The sequence below is a fragment of the Mixophyes fleayi genome, chromosome 4 (assembly GCF_038048845.1).
Source record: "Mixophyes fleayi isolate aMixFle1 chromosome 4, aMixFle1.hap1, whole genome shotgun sequence".
Lineage (NCBI taxonomy): Eukaryota > Metazoa > Chordata > Amphibia > Anura > Limnodynastidae > Mixophyes > Mixophyes fleayi.
In genome coordinates, this window is record NC_134405.1 from 213,877,572 (window position 1) to 213,894,926 (window position 17,355).

The 17,355-nt window shown below is 39.2% G+C and overlaps 3 protein-coding genes across 5 annotated transcripts in view; 1 reads left to right on the forward strand and 2 right to left on the reverse strand.

Moving 5' to 3' along the window:
• Positions 1-1,056, reverse strand: part of SLC41A2 (solute carrier family 41 member 2) — a 77,944-nt gene extending 76,888 nt beyond the window's left edge. Inside the window, exon 1 of one of the 2 annotated variants that reach the window (XR_012691355.1) lies at positions 853-1,056. The gene's annotated coding sequence lies outside the window, so the exon portion shown is untranslated. The remainder of the gene's footprint in view (positions 1-852) is intronic. The other variant, XM_075209312.1, reaches the window with a different exon arrangement.
• NOPCHAP1 (NOP protein chaperone 1) lies at positions 1,034-7,155 on the forward strand. Of its 2 annotated transcripts, none has more exons than XM_075209313.1 (5): positions 1,034-1,137; positions 1,671-1,773; positions 2,509-2,595; positions 3,948-4,081; positions 6,061-7,155. In XM_075209313.1, the coding sequence occupies exons 2-5, from the start codon at positions 1,701-1,703 to the stop codon at positions 6,226-6,228; spliced, it is 462 nt and encodes a 153-aa protein (XP_075065414.1). In that variant the 5' UTR covers positions 1,034-1,137; positions 1,671-1,700; the 3' UTR covers positions 6,229-7,155. The 2 variants fall into 2 exon arrangements, with proteins under 2 accessions (XP_075065414.1, XP_075065415.1); XM_075209314.1 differs by lacking the exon at positions 1,034-1,137 and adding an exon at positions 1,310-1,328.
• A 3,663-nt stretch (positions 7,156-10,818) lies between these two features.
• ALDH1L2 (aldehyde dehydrogenase 1 family member L2) overlaps positions 10,819-17,355 on the reverse strand; it is a 56,760-nt gene continuing 50,223 nt past the window's right edge. The window contains exons 22-23 of the mRNA XM_075209315.1: positions 15,009-15,208; positions 10,819-14,361 (exon numbers count right to left, since the gene is read on the reverse strand). Of these exons, the coding sequence (XP_075065416.1) occupies positions 14,306-14,361; positions 15,009-15,208 (256 nt within the window). The 3' untranslated portion in view covers positions 10,819-14,305. The remainder of the gene's footprint in view (positions 14,362-15,008; positions 15,209-17,355) is intronic.

Sequence of the window (17,355 nt, forward strand, 5' to 3'; positions counted from 1 at the left end):
TTGCTACGTGAATTTAACAATGTTACAGGGTACAAATTATTACATATTTATTTTTCAACAGGTTTCCCACTTTAAATATACTAAATCCCCATCCATCATAATATCAGTCCTCCCAGCATCCGTTGTATGCATGAGGACCCTGCCAATAACCTCCAAAATACCCTTATATGTTGATTAACAGACGTAGCTTATTTTGTAGGACACATCCACTTTAAGTCATAAGGAAACAAACACAAGGTAACTAGAACCTTTTGTTATTTGTACAACCTTAAAGTGACATCAAATAAATTGGTTGGTAAACAATTAATCCACAACTGCTTGGCATTCTAGCAGGAGATCTGATGCAATGTGATTGAATACCACAGAGACACTCTGTGGAAAACCCTTTTTACTTTAAAGAAATAAAACATAGGAGTACTTGAAGAGTCATAGTTGAATATAATGGGACCCTGACCAGCACTAATAATTCCATTGTAGCTGGATTTAAAAAGTAAATAACATGGTTATCTTTTACCATCAGTGTAGGTTGGCAGATAAAACCTTAACCTGTTCTCCTCTACTTGTACCTAGACCAACTTGCCTCTAGGTCTTGACCTAGTGATGTAACAATGGGACATTAGAGGATTGCCCTGTCAGTTCTACCATTACTACTGGCATCAAAATATTACATAACTATCAAGATTACTGGCATCAGAATAGATGAAGGCTCTCTCACCACTAGTGACATAGAGATAGGTGCCAGGTCTACCATGCCTAGTACTGGTATGAGAACAGGTGACAGCTCCAGTGTATGACACTATGGCACACACTGTTAGTATGACTGTACGTAAGATCCGCTAGTAAGAGCATTACCTGGCTGCTGTCCGCACTTGCTGTCGCTCCATGGCGCCGTGTTGCCCCGTGTCACGCCGCTTACGGTGAGCAGCCAGCTGGACCTCCGCCTTAGCTCTGCGCAGACGTCCGAGCACTGGGCGTGTTCACCTGGTGATGTCACCAGACCGCTTCTACGTTACACTGATCCGCGCGTGTGGGCGGGGCTTCTGTATCCCGGTAACCATTGTATACGTCACACGGAACCGTCACTGATGAGTCCGCTGTGTTCTGTTACCGGTGCCTTGTGTGTGCATTTACTACCATGTAAGTGACACTGGACGTACATATACCTGGCAGCTGCTACGCCAGCCCCACCCCAACTATTATCATATGATAATGAGTGTTACTAAGGTTACTCGTATCTGCAGTATACTATATACCACCAATCACACATTTATTTTATTGTCTAACCAGCACCAAGTACCAGTAATTGCTGATCTACATCTTTGAGCAATGTTAGTAAATAACGTTTATAGATTTAGCATGGCCTGCAATACATCTCCTGTTCAAATATTGGCGACATTTATGGAGGCTTGCAGTAAATATACTTGTCCAGCAGAGGTCCCCATTGAGTCTCATTGTTAACGTGGATAATTGTTAACCACGTTTACCTGAGTAGTAATAACATAGTGATATGCATTTCTGTACATGGGGTATTTAACACAAATAGCGGAGTGCAGATGTGTAACGTGTATATTTTTTTGCCCATAGTCAGTATGGCTACCAATGGCTTCGCGCTCCGTGACGTAATTGACGTGCTGCTGGCTTCTTATTCTGATGCACTCTCTCGTTCTTAGGCTTTGGTGTACTAATCTGCATGGTGGAAGATGGAAGCTACTGGGGAACAGAACATAAAGCCGGTCCGGTCTGGAGAGTTGCTAGAAGTTGGCTCCTCAGGAGGTAATGATCTGACTGTGCACTGTCCCCACCAGTAGCATACATGTGGAGATCTAGCAGTTGTCAGTAGCAGACATACTGATCCCAACCCCCCTAGTGGCCTTCATCTAAGTTCTGTCTGCGCCTAACTTGTGTTTTCTAACGTGTGATCAGGCCCCTCACACTGTGTCCAAGTTTCCATACTTCTTTTGTATTGTAACATATTTTATAATTTCACTGAAGTGTCAGTAGTCTGTTTATCAAGCTCGACAACTTTGTGGCACATGAGCAGTAGAGGTGTTAAAGACCGTATGCAAATTTCTGCGATCATTCATGTGATATGGATATAAAAGTCAGTATACAATAAAACATACAGGAAGGGATGTGCCTATTTCTTTTTAAGACATCCCGTTGGTTCCCTTTTGATTGAATTTGATTAAACTAATATGTGTAATAGCCTCTACTTGTTTACCCCTTAGAAATAGGGCTGTATATGTGTTAGGTACATGCTAAAGTGTCACAGTAGAGTATACCTAGTAGCCAGCAAAGCTTACAATGCAACTTTGTTAGCTCTCCGATACAACAATAAAAGTCTGCAAGTTTGGTTTGCAACAGGTTGTAAATAAGAATGAAGAATTTATTATTGCTACTTTGAAAACATTTTATAAATACTTTTCTGTGGTGATTTATTGTATGTAAAATACAGTTCAGACACTTATTGTGTATTTCTCATTGTTACATTTTTCTTTGTTTCTAAAGGCCTGTATAGCAAGTTACTTTTAAATTCAAAGCAGAATAATAAAAGCGGATCCTGTTCCCCAATAGTTAAAATGCCGAGGAGTAGCAGTAAGTATATTCATAAGTATTTTACTGTACTTTTGGAGTATACTATGCATTTTCCTTTCTGGGTAGGCCTAATGTTACACACAATTTTCTTGCGCTCAATGGAATTTTCATTCTTTCTGAAACACTCATCCTGTCCTGGACTGAAATGCTGCTTGTCAGAATGGGACTCTGAGCCAGTAAAAGCAAATAACCGCATGCGTGATAGCGCGTGGGGTGAAGTCTGATCAGCTGCATTTTGTCAAATACATTTTGTGTACAGGATGTGACCCATCCTTAATTTTGGACATGAGGATCAATTGTTGTACTGTACAGGTCTATCTTGTATGCTTGTCAACCCCTACTCCTTCCTGTGCATGGACTGTTCATGGTCTCCATAACACTCCTTCATATTCATAGCTTCCCAGAAAATAGTGAACGCCATGTTGACATGTTAAAAATATTGAAGAAACAATACAGCTGTTACACTAGTATTTGGAAACATAAGTTTAGTTATTTGTTTAGATATTTCTTTTCAGTGTACAAGTGATCAGTCTACTTAAATATATTTTCTGTTAAACATTTGGTTGTTTAACAATAACAATAATTTGTGATAAAATATCCTTTTATAAATATCAAACTATCCTGGTCCATTACACACTGTCTCACTTTATGCCTTTTTAGACATAAGTTCCCTGACTATTTGGTATTGGTAAAAGCTGAATTATCAGATCTGAGCTAATTTGCAAGCAGACATTTATTTTTAATCTGCCACTTTCTCGTATTCACTTAGAGTGAGTAAAGCAACCATTTAATATTAATGTATATCAAAGGCTGTATTTATTACTTGATATGTATGCTGTTGTTCACTTCTCTGCAGCATGTTTGGAGGGAATTGCTTGTCTATCAAAATAAGCAGACAATAGGTGACAGCTAGGCAGAGATGTACAGTGGGCTGGTTAATTCATAAACGGTCATGACTGGTTATGTCACGGCAAACAATTCTCAGATTTTGGACCTGTGTAAACTTCCATCATCATATGTCCTAAAGATGTCTGAGTAGCTGCACATGTCTAATGTAATGTGGAGGTAATACTTTCTTAAGAGCTGCGGGTGTATTTTCCCTTTATGATTCATATATGAAAATTTCAATTTCGGGGTTCAGTGGTTGTCAAAGTACATATTATGTTCCTTCCTAATGTCTCTTTTACAATTGATGCTAATATTCCTATAGCTTTCATTATAATTAAGATCACGTTTATTCAAAAAGATACTGTTTGAATATATTTGGATACAAAGAATTTTTTGAGAATTAAGTACAATACTATAATTTTGTATGAAAATAAATGTATCTTCTTTTTTTTTTGCCTTTACAGTACTTGACAGAGTACATAATTTCCTGCCTCAAATGGCACAAGCCAATGAGAATCTCAGCAGAGACATTGAATCCTCTCCAGCTGGAACCTTTGACATAGAAAACATTGAGGAAGAGGAAAAGATAATAGAAATGGCAAGAATCATACTTTAGATATTTGTAAAATCTGAACTGTAACTTTAGTTTGTGTACAAAACTGTTTGTGAAATATAGTATATATTTAAAGGGTAGACCACAGCATTTAGTATAAACGTAACTGTGCAGTCTGTGTATTTCACTAGAAAGAAAGCCCTTTTAAATTGTCAATAATATTTATATTCATTATACCTCCCAACAGCACCGAGCAGAGAGATGACTCTCACTTTTTACATATAAAGGAAACATTTAAGCCCTCCCCTTGCCCGCATATACACAGTGTCTTTCCGTTCCCATCTTCATGTTGAACTAAGTAGGCAACTAGGTTTGTTTTTATTTTCTTTTGTAGATTCCTTGGTGAATAACTCCTCAACTGCTGGTGTTCTGTGCCTGGCAATGCTGGTGTTGGGGCGAATAAATGCTAGAGCAGTGTTTCCCAAACCCAGTCCTCATGGCGTCCCTGACAGTGCAGGTTTTCCAGGTCACCACTAAAATAGTTATATCACCTGTGGATTTTTCAAAATGTGTCGTCAGTAATGATTACACCTGTGCTTCAGCAAGGAGATATGGAAAACATGCACTGTTAGAGGTACCTGACGACTAGGTTTGGGAAACACTGCGCTAGAATGTTCATGTTTCTAGAACACCAGACTCTCCAATTGATCGCTGGTGCTGGCCCATGATGATACAAGTTCTTGCATACACAGTCATAACTTCCCAGACCCTCCACCTACATCTGGGGTCTGTGTAGCAAAATCCCCAAAACATTTGTAAGATCACGCGTAGGATGCTGTATGTGTCTTAGACGGGGCAGGAATGGAGCCTTCGAGTAAGTGCTTTGAAAGGAACAGGCGGATGGCCTATTTAAATGATTGTGTCCCTTCTATGTATGTGATTGTGAAGCCAGAGTTAACAGACGGTCTGCCATGTTAGAAGCTGCTACAGGCATAGTGGGTTTGATTTAGTGGTCACTACTGCCTTTTATTGTTTACTTTTTGTGTTTTGTGATTATCGCTATTTCAAGTCGCAAAAACCTAATAGTCTTCTGAATGTTTCAAGAGATATAGAATCCAGGGGCTAGATTTACTAAGCTGCGGGTTTGAAAAAGTGGGGATGTTGCCTATAGCAACCAATCAGATTCTATCTTTCATTTATTTAGTACTTTATACAAAATGACAGCTAGAATCTGATTGGCTGCTATAGGCAACATCCCCACTTTTTCAAACCCGCAGCTTAGTAAATCTAGCCCCAAGTCACAGAAGAAAAACTGTATGACTTTTGTACAAATCCTATATTAAAAGGTAAAACTCCTGTAGATTTTAAGGCTCTAATATGCCTTCTGGGAACTGATCTGTAAAATGTAATTTTATGAGAGCATAATATAAAATTGATTTTGAAAAAAACAAAACATTTTATCTCCTAAAGCAAAAAAACAGCTGGTTATAACAGCCCCCAAGGCTCCAACCAGGGGCCACCTTAGGAAAAATGTAAGACAGAAGCGGCAACTTCATTTTGTCGACCATCTTTAGATGGTGGTGGGGGTGGGGGTCCAGTGGGAGGTGTCCCGCCCCCACACTTGGGTGTTTTTTGTTTTTGCCAGGGCTGAGAAACGGAGGAGCCTTAGGAAGAACAATGTGAGATGGTTAGGGGGAGGGGCTACCTGAAGGAAAAATTTAAGTACAGCTTTAGATAGTTCTGTTTGATGTCCAGGTTAAACTAGGTGAAATCATCTGGTCAGTGCTGTAATATATGCAATTAATGGAAAAGAAATGATCAGTAAGTCTTCATTTCAAATGGCAATATGAAAGAATATTAACGTGAGTGCATACTTTCGTTAGTGTAATCATTCCTTTACATAATTGTGATTTATTTACCAAACACATCCCCTACCTTCATGCTTTCAAAAATAATTGCAATTTGGTGTCTTTCTTGAAGAATATTACATGTGGCACTAACCTTGAATCTCCATTCTCTTGTAGAATGTAGCCTTAGTTGAACTGAACAGCTCTGACTCTAGCGAAGAGGAGAAAAGCAGTTCAGATGAAAGCTCTGACAGTGACCCAGATGGAGAAGTGACTGAACACAACCTCAAATTGAGACAAAAAGTAAAGAAAGGCAAAATAGAAGTCTTAGCTCCAAAGTCCTAAATGTTGGATCAAAGTAATGAACAGTATTCGGCACATCACTGTTGTATACTTGTGATTCTCAGGTCTGTGCACTGTGTTTTTGCATAGAAAGTGTTGCTAGAGAGAACCCTGTGTGAGGAATATGTCTTGTGAATATATCCTCTAAATAATGGTGGGAATGTTCCAAAGTGTGTTTATTCTCTATATTATCAGTACTTTGAGAATTATTTAGTAAAATATTATTAAAATGGACCTGTTATCTGCACACATTGTAAACCTCTGTTTTGCATCTGGCTATAAGCTCATGTTCAGTCAATACACTAGGAATCGGTACCTGTTTAATATAAGCCAGGCCTCGCGAATATTAGCCTGGCAATGCCTCAGTGATGGCACTGGTTCCTAGCAAATTGATAGGCTGCAAACTGATTCAGCCCACACAACGGATGAGTCCATGGTGTGTAGGTGACAGGCCCACTTTAAGGGGCATATTCAATTCCGATCCCGATCCGTGGTAACGCGCGTTACCGTGAAAAATGCGCACTATTGCCACAATACGGTACCACAATAACGTGGATTTTCGTACGCAGCCCTGTGGGCTGCGAACGAAAATCCACGTTGTTGCGGTACTGTGGATTAAGTTTGCGGCCCGTTCCGGCGCGATCCCGCGGATCGGGATCGGAATTGAATATGCCCCTAAGAGTACTATCTCATTTTCTTACCATTTCACTACTGAAATGACTGTATGCTTTTTATAAAAGTATAAGACTGCTAAGCTTACCTTTACACCACAGTGGTTTCTTTAATTCAGACTAAATGCATTATTTTACATAAATTTGCTGTAAGTACAAGTTTTGCTAATTCTAAATAAATATATGGGATATAGTGCGAACAGAATTTGACTGTAGCATATTGATTGTCATTCTTAATAAAATATTGTTATTGATCTGGTTTGATATTTGTTAATTTCTGCCATCCTAATTAGAGTTAGTTATGATTGTACTTTTTACACTATATTAAAGAAAATGAATTGGTCTTTAGATGAGCATTGTAGCATTCTCTTGAATGATTAATTGACTATTGCCTAATAATTCTGTGGAAATTAAATATTTAAATTCACATCCATTATAAAAGGACTAGTCTCAACCCATGTTTACATTTTTTTTTTTTTTTTTTATTATTTTTTTCTCTTTTACATGGTGGACAGGAGATACAGGTTAAACAGTAATGGGACAGGTATATACAAATAACACTTAACAGACATCACATGGGAGCGGAGTTCCATATAAAAATAGTGTATGATGGAAACAGAGGTTGTCCTACATGTACCAACTAATGCGACCAGTTTTACGAATGTGAACAGTCGGCAGTAATGTAGTATGAGATAAGATTAAAAGGGCTGAGGGGGTAACGGAACAGGGATAGGGAACCACAAGAAAGAGCTTGATGAGAATTCTCAGGATGGGAAGTGAGGAAATATTGGAGGGTGCTTAATGAGTATATTGGAAGAAGAGTTCTTGCCGCACACAGGGCCCCGGGAGGTCCAGGAGTCGGCTGTGGGGTGTTTGAGGGCTTTGGTCTGTGAATAGCCAGAGTGCCTAACTTGATTAAAAATGTGACCTCTATTGTGCAGACAGTAGGTTCTCTTCCATGGTTGCTACATGACACATCTGTTTTTTTGAGTGCGGCGATGGGATGGCGTGGGTGGGGTAGGTTTCCAATTCCATGCTAAGAGATTCTTTGTGGCCTCCAGGATATGTACCAATGATGTTCTGGAGAATTTATCAAGAGCTGGGGAGGATAATATAGCATGAAAATCCATGGGTCTTTTGCCTTTGGGACTTCAGAGAGGCTTTTCAAGAGACTGAATCTTAGTCCAAAAAGGGAGCCATAATCGGACAGGTACGTCACATGTGGAACTTGGTGCCCCAATGGCCACACAGTCCAACAGTAGTCGGGGGAGGAGGAAGGAAACCTCTTTTGATGTTTCGCTGGGGTGTAGTACTAAAGGTAGTAAATTTTGTATGAGGTTTCCTTTATTTTGGTAGAAATAGAGCTTTTTGTTATCCCCATGTCCTCCCATGCCTCCTCGTTTGGAGGGCCGAGATCCCTCTCCCACCCAACCTGGTGAAGTCTCAGAGGATAGGACAGAATCGAGAAGGATACTATATAATTGCAAAATCATGCCTTTGGCCAGGAGATGCTGTCTACAAATGTTCTCGAAAGGGGTGAGGTCTTGTAGACTGTGTACCGGGGGGGGTGTACCTAGAAAGTGTCGAAGGGGATGCTTGCTTGCTGGAGATCTGCCAGGGACCGCCCTTGGCACCACCAGAAGAAATCTGGGAAGTTACGGTCTGCCTGAGCCCAACTACGGTATCTACCGGCGGAGAATCCAGGAGGAAACACTGGATTATGACAGGGGATCAAGGGAGATATTGCTGTGTTGAGCTTCAGCTTGTGTGAATACAAATCCCAGAGCTTTGTGGCAAGTTTGACAGTGGGTAGGAGTTTCGTGGCCCCACAAGGGTGTTTAGTCGGGTAGTTTGACATAGATGGATTCCAAATCAAGCCACGAGGGGCATACAAGGAAACAATTTGAGAGGAGTGAGAGGCCAGATAGTAAGTTTTGATGTCAGGAAGGCCTCAGCCACCTCCAGGAAGCGACCGCTTCAGAACATTGGCAGAGATTCTAAGGGGCCTTTGATTCCAGATAAAGCGGGTGAAGGTTTTCTGGATGTTGTTGAGAAGGGATGTGGGGACAACTACGGGTAAGGTTTGAAAAAGGTAAAGCCACTTGGATAGGATGCTCATTTTGACTATCATCCTGTCCAGCCACAAGATTATAAATTTATTGTAGGTGACCAAATCGGATTGCATTTTGTAGAATAGAGGTGGAAGAGAAGGTCATAGCGTGACGTAAAGAAGACCCCCTAAATATTTGAGTTTCCTTAGCTGCCATTTGAACCAAAGTTGGAGTTGAGGTCATGGTTTCCTGAGGGGAGACATGGAGCAGCATGGCCTCCGATTTTGAGTAGTTTGTTTTGTAATTTGAGATGGCACTATAGGTCTGCAGGACGTCCTAGAGGTTGGGGAGGGTAATCAACAGGTAAAATAGTGAGAGCAGGATGACATCCGCAAAAAGCAAGACTTTAGAGTTGATGTTACCCACCTGCACCCCACCCAAATATCAGGGTTGGCTCTGATATGTAATATGCCCTTCTATTCAGAAGGGCAAATATTAATGGGGATAATGGACAGCCCTTTCTCGTACCATTGGCAATGGAGTCTGTGTTAGAGGGTGTTCCATTAATCTGGGCTAGGGGTTTTCCCTTTTTTTGTTCCTTGTATTCTCGATTTCGTCTTCTGGAATCTCTTCGTTGAGGTGCACAAGGGCTTGACAGGAGAGTTCTGGGAAGTTGGATGCAGTGACTAAATTCATTTGGAGTTTAGGGGGAGAACTGAGGTAGTGGACGGAGAGTGCAGGTTGTAGAGATTGGTATAGAAGTTTGGGAACGCAGTTCTATGTCTTGTGGGGTCATAAATCAGATGGTGACACGAATCACGGACTGTGCCAATATTTTTGTGTGTCCTATCGGCTCTGAGTCATGAAGTTTATCGGCTTTTTCCTCCTCCTCATAGAAGGTTTGATAAAGCTATTTGAGGCGTTTGGCCACCTGTTAACAGAAAAGGAGATTAAGCTCTGCTAGCCATATTGAGGTCAGCCAGCGTTTTTATTCCAAGAAGCTACGCTGAGCAATTGTCACTTCACGACCGTTTAATGCACCGTCCAGATAGTGGACTTGGAAATATCAGAGCTATTCTTCAATTTGAAAATAATCTTCAAGATGTGTTTTGAGCTGGGAGACTATGTTTGTGTTATACAGTAGGCAGTCATTAAGGAGCCATGTCACAGGGACATGTTGTTAGGCCGATGAGATCGATGGATACCAACCAGATTAACAGGTGGACATGGGCAGATTGGAGAAATAAAGCAAAATCGTGGCTGAGCAGGATCATATCAATACAGGAGTAGGAGTTGTGGGGCGAGGAGTAGAACGTGTATTCTTGGCTAGCCGGCTCCTTCACCCTCCACGAGTCATAGAGAAGGTGGGATTTCATGAGACTGAGGAGAGATTTGGCGTGTTGGGAGTCTGATTATGTTTACATTTTTAATTATTTAATCTAGCCATTGTTTAAAAAATGTCTCACCTGGCAGCAACCAGTATTATAAACAGAGTGCCATGCAGAATATATCCAGATGTTGTTTGGATGTAGCTCCCACTATGACAAACTATCTGCTGACTGAGGATTATGACTTAAGTGAATCACATGATTGTTACATAGTTGGTACACAAGTCCATCAAGACCAACCCTTCATAAACTAATTATATTGTAGTGTTGGTCTAAAGATAATTCATCTTACTAAATTGCATACTGTCCAACATAGTCAGTATCTGATTTGTAACTGATACACCAGTTTTTTAATCTACATATTAATGTTTGTTGACCTAAGATAAATTCTTGGACTACTTAAACTTAGAATGACATGAGTTTTTTTTAAAGTACTATAATGATTGAATTATGCAACCTATACATAAATGAAGAAACAAACAATTTATAAAACAGAATTTTAATGTTGACATTGTTGATTTCATGATTTAATGATGTAAAAATGTTACATTCTAAAAGCCACTGCTGTGGACCAGGGAGAGATTTCATTCAATAGAGAGACTTCCTTATATTATAGCAACACACTAAACATCAACTGGCTAATGCATTACATTCCCAATGCACTATATTAGTCATTTATGATTAGTAAGAGCCTGTTCTGTAGATTTGTCTGACCTCTTCTCTGTGCTATTTATCAATTACTGTTTGAAACACACAAATACAAGTAACTATGTTTCTCCAGTCTTGACCCTGGAATTCCATCTGAGTTTTGTATTTTTTGCATTGCTATAATCCTGAAAGATAAGGTGGGTAGGCTTCCATCCACCATTAAGGAATTATTTTTTAAAACTACATGAGGGAATTTTGCCAAAATATGAGTACCAGTTGTCCATAGCATATGCAATTTTCCTGGTTGTTCTTTCTTAGTATAATAGAAAAATATTTTCTAAAGTTCTCAGAATACTGGATTGCACAAATGAATAACTTTGCAGAGCTTATTTTCATAATAATGGTGTATTTTTATCTTTTCCCATATAAGTCTTCTCATAGATCCATGACCATAGTCATGGGTGAACTTGTAACTACATTGATCTGTGGTTTTTTTCCCTATTAAATCCATGTCAATATGTGACTTGTCTAGTTTTGGATTAATCGTGTCCTCTGGAGTGTCAGTGAAATAAGTATATGACTTATGCTCACCGATCAAAAGTAAAAATGTTCTTAAATATTGATGCTTTTATAAACGGAGAGATGCTAGTGAACACTGCATGTAGATGCAAATTTTAGACCTCTTAATTGATCCAAAGTGGGCGTGGTTCACAGATTGAGGACTGGTTTTATTTTGTTCTCTTATCTGGCTAAATGTTGGGAGGTATGAATTGTATGTCACAGGCAGGTTTATCCACTTTCCAATACAGTGGATACTGAGATATATAACATTTTGTTTCCTTTATGCTGCAATACTGTAAGAATAAATAAATCTATGTATATATGTGATTTCTCAAGACAAGTCTGCAAGGTTATTTCATGATAATTAAGCCTACATAGCAAGATGAGATAAAATTTTAAAAAAACAACTTATGTCTTATGATGGTTCCCAAGCCATAGAGAATGTTAGAAAGTCTTACAGTGGTGCTAGAAAGCTTGTGAACCCTTTAGAATTTTCGCATAAATATGACCTTAAATGTGTTCAGAGTTTCATCTAAATCATAAAAAAATAAAGAGAACCCAATAAATCAAATAGCACACACAAGGTATACATGTCAATGTATGTATTGATCAAAATGAACCAACATTTCTTTGTTGGAAAAAGTATGTGAACCTACGCCTTCAGTAACATGTGCGACTGACCATTCCTCCATGCAGAACTGCTTCAACTCCTGGATGTTGGTGGGATTTCTTTCAGGAACACCCCAGGCACCAGTTCCTGACACAACATTTTGATTTGATTAAGGTCTGGGCTTTGGTTCGGCCATTCCAAATGCGTGTTTAGGGTTGTTGTCCTGTTGAGCTTCAGTTCATGGACGGATATTAGACTAATTAACTTTTATTTATAATGCACTACAAGGCTTCCACAGCACTGTCCACAGGGTGTTATAACATACAACAAAATGACATACAGTAATGGCTACAGATAAGAAGAATAATAAATGCATGGTTGCAAAAACGAAATTGCATAGCATACAAAACAATTCAGCCAAAGACAGAAACAGACATCAAGGAGGATGGAGGCAGTGAAGAGACAGAAGGTAGAGGACCCTCTCTGTGAGAGCTTAGATTCTAAAAGGAGGCGGAAATGAAAAACAAAAAAAATCAAAAGTAGTCTATGGGACAATAGGCATAGTGGGGCTCACTATGGGGCAGAGTTTTGCAAGATATTGAGGCCATGATGATGCAGGGGTCTTGGTAGTACACAGTACTAGAGGAGATAGTCCTACTTGAGCAACGGACAGGATGGTGTCTGGACCAAGGTAGAGTAGAAGCCTGGCTGGTGGTATGAGTGGGTTTTTAGCAAACTTCAAAAAGACAGCAGTGTTCTACTTGGAGAGTAGTGGCTTCCTCCTCTGCCATTCACATTATTCTTGTTCAGTATTTCATGGTGGACTCCTAAAAACTGACATTAGCCAGTGCAAGAGAGGCCTGCAGATCATTTGACATTACCCTGGTGTCTTTGTGATCTCTCAGAATATTACATGCCTTGCCCTTGAAGTGATTTTTGTTAGACTACCATTCCTGGGGAGAGTAATTGTTTTGTAACCTTTTCCAGCCTAATGAGCTTGGATAAATCTTCTTCTGAAGTCCTCAGGAACCTCCGTTAATTAAGGCATAGCATGCGTTCACCAATTTCGGTAGTGAAGACCCAGGTTTATGTTTTTTTAAAGAGGGCAGGACCTTCGAAACTCACATCTGATTGATTATCCCCTTAACGGAACTGATAATCCTAAAGATTCACATCATTTTTCTGACAAAGAAATGTAATGTATTATTTTGATCAATAAATGCATGAAAAAGTGTATTCTTTTGTGTATTATTTGATCTATTGGGTTCTCTTTAGCTATTTTTATGACTTGATGAAGATCTGAACACATTTAAGGTCACAATTTTTGCAGAAATTCCAAAAATTCCAAAGGGTTCACAATTTTTCTTGGACCACTGTATTTATGGACACGAAGCAAATAGTGCACATGTGCTGTGTCCCCTGATCAGTGTAATGAAAGTTAAACTAATAAGTCTAACTTACAGCACGGTGGGCTGGGCAGCACCGTGGCTAAATGGTTAGCACTTCGGCCTCACAGCGCTGGGGTCATGAGTTCAATTCCCGACCATGGCCTTATCTGTGTGGAGTTTGTATGTTCTCCCTGTGTTTGCATGGGTTTCCTCCTGGTGCTCCGGTTTTCTTCCACACTCCAAAAACATACTAATAGGTTAATTGGCTGCTATCAAAATTGACCCTAGTCTCTGTCTGTCTGTCTGTGTCTGTGTGTATGTTAGGGAATTTAGACTGTAAGTTCCAATGGGGATGTGAATGAGTTCTCTGTACAGCGCTGCGGAATCGGTGGCGCAATATAAATAAATGGTGATGATGATGACACTGATCAGTGGTGATAAGAGGGTGTAGCACAATAGCACTATTTGCACTGTGTTGGTAAATAAACCAAGTTTGTTACTTACCATTGTAAATGTAGCATTTAAGACTTTGTGAAAAGAAGCCCTATTGGTAACTGTACAGTTATTACATTTTCTGACATATTGTTAAATGGCTCAGTACAGAATGATCCCTGCCATGACTGAAAGATTGCATATAACATGTTTTTCCTTAAGTAACTGGTAGTATAGGCACATGGTATCTATAGTACATCCATTTATCATCTTCATCTGCAGTTCTCCATACTTATGAAAATGAATTAAGAAAATTGTATTTTGTTGTATTTTAGTATTCCACTGTAACAGCCTTTGTTCTGAGGTATTCATGGAGAGCTTCTTCACCTGAAGTAAAGAAATAGGCTGGATTAAGAAACTTCACCAATGCAATGTGCACGGAGGGATATAGATACATATAAATAACACAAACACACCTTTCTCTGAAATGACACTGCTGTGTAAGACTAGAAGCTCCTCTCTATTGACTAGCATTGTATCAAGTCAATATGATTATACTTAATAGGTAAGTAAGTATATGCTTGGAAATAAACCCCAGTGGGTGTAGTGAAGAAAAGAACAGTAAATTAATTAAACCTGCTTGGGAGAAACAGATTTGCCCTGATGCTAAACCATTAAGGTAAATCTGGGCAGAGTAGATGGACTTAATATGCCATTGCTTCTATGTATGTAAACACTGACATTTGTTGCAAGTGCTTTATGGAAGACAATCCCACAAGCTTCATTTAGGTCCACAAATGTCATTGTGCACAGTCTACTTTTCCCATAGAGATCGGTGATCTATGATCAGATCCGTTAGAGCAGAGTGATGGTGCAAGTCACCATGAGAGCCACATTTATATCATATATTATTGTTGATATAACACCACCATATTACTCAAAACTGCAGATATTATAATAAAATTAAATATATCCCCCTCTATCCTGCCACCTCAATGTATAATGATGTTGATGATATTAACTGAAATATTTACCCAAGTCTTTGCCAAATCCAGATTGTTTGAATCCTCCGAATGGTGCTGCCACATCGGTTTTGTTGTATGTGTTGATAAAAACAGTTCCAGCTTCTAGCTTCTCACTCACATACATGGCCTTACTTATGTCTTTTGTAAAAACTCCAGATGCTAGTCCGAATTCTGTGCTATTGGCTCGTGCCAGAACTCCATCAATATCACTGTGTGAGCAAAACAAAAGAACTGAAATGAGCACTATCTAAATGTGATACATGTCAAACAATATACTGGTCAGTTTAAGGTGCACCTATCTCCAGTCTGATAGGTACTCTATCTATTTTACCCAGTACCGATGAGCTTCTAGCAGACCAGTAAAGCTAAGAGCAGTGCCAAGGATAAGCCCCCTCTGACTACTCCCTGATTTAATATCTTATCATATAGTCCAACAGAATTCAATGTATCACCTCTATTTTGTCAGGAAACTGCTCCTGAACCCCTTTATCTGTCACAAACCGCCCTCTGCGCACTAGTGACTTGGATGCTTACTGTAAGGAAACACAGGATTCCAGCACAAAATCTCGCACTCGCTTCTCTCTAAGGCTACAGATTTAATGGTCCCTTTCCCAACACAGACACACGCTTCACACTTCTCAGCAACTGCCACCAGCTACTAATAAGGCCCATAGCATACCTATGACTCAATTATCCAATTGCACACACTTGGTGCTCTGGTAGCTAAACAGTTAACCCTTCACCCTCTGGTTTCTAAAAAGTTAACCCCAGCCAAGCAATCTTTCTCTTCTAAACTGGCAATGGATTCGTTTAGAGCAATAAGGACATAAACTATTACATTTGTAGTTTTATTATACAAAAAGTACAATGCTTATAGGTTAATAAAAAAACAATAAACAATTGACAAAACATACACAAACAAAATAGTTTAAAAGAAAGGGATTAAATTCAGAGCATAATTTACATCGAAGTGGTATATTCTGAGCCAAGGAAAACTGGCTTAAAGATGGACAGCTTACAATGAATGATTGATTTCCCAAAAGACTGACATTTTTTTGTAACTGGTCTCAGCTTTTTAAAGACACCTTTACATCTTTCCCTATCTCCAGGGAGTTGTGGTCTATAACACTTTTTACAATCACCATTTGCATATTGCCTGATTTACTACCCAATTCTACTATGTGACCTAACTTTTCTGTGGCGTGTCACACAGTGTGACACCCAATTTTATTATTAATAGATCCCCCATGAATTTACCCATCTATTGATACCAAACAGTCCTATGTACACAGTATCAGTTCAGCTCATTTCCTCAACTACTCTGTGTGGCACAGTTTTTAATTTGACATATGAACCGCCCTTCATTATCCTATTGAGGAATATGTGATTGATCACTACTTTTATTGATTTTAAGTGGCATATTTTAAAACTGAATTATTTTTGTCTATATAAACCAGTGTTGACTAACCTGTGACACTCCAGGTGTTGTGAAACTATAAGTCCCAATATACCTTTCCAGCAATAAGCTGCTATATATTGGCAAAGCATGCTGGGACTTGTAGTTTCACAACACCTGGAGTGTCACAGGTTAGCCAACACTGATATAAACTATAGCCAAGTCAGCACATGGTCTCCTTGAGTCAGACACCATGTTGAGCGGTTCCTAAAAGTCTATTCAGGTGTCAAAATTCTATTCTAGGCCACGATATAGTTCACCGCAGTGGCCTTTAAAGCTGCCACAGGTGACACTGTTATCTTCTAACACTGGGATGTGCAGTGCCACTGAATATGCACACAACAGATTCTCCGACTTCACATTTTACACTTTAGTAGCTCAATTTATCAATGGATTCATTTGATATACAATATTTACACTTAGTGGTTCATTTGTGTTTACAATACCTATTGAAAGGAAGTCAGTTAGGAAGTGAAATACATGATCAAAACAATGGATGTCTAGGATCTGCATATCTTAAGCTGGTCTCCTCACAACCTAATTACCTCCTACTGGGCTAATTGACCAAATATTTTAAAAAGGAAACAAGCCTTTATCTGAGGAGAAAATCATGTTACCTTCTATGTATCAATGCAATATTTTATTTGGGCCCTGACATTTAATATTCTATTTCATCATATCAGATATATGCTTTCATCCTGACAAGCAGTGACATACAAATCTCTACCAGCAACTGAACAGTTCTTAACATATGAAACTAGCTAGAAAGGCACAGTACCTTACATTTTTGCGATTATCATACTTGTATTTTTTTTAGGAGTCTCTTCTAGGAATACATTTGGGGTGTGAGATTTTTTTTCTTGATGTATCACCCCTCTCTTTTAAATTATAAACAGCCAC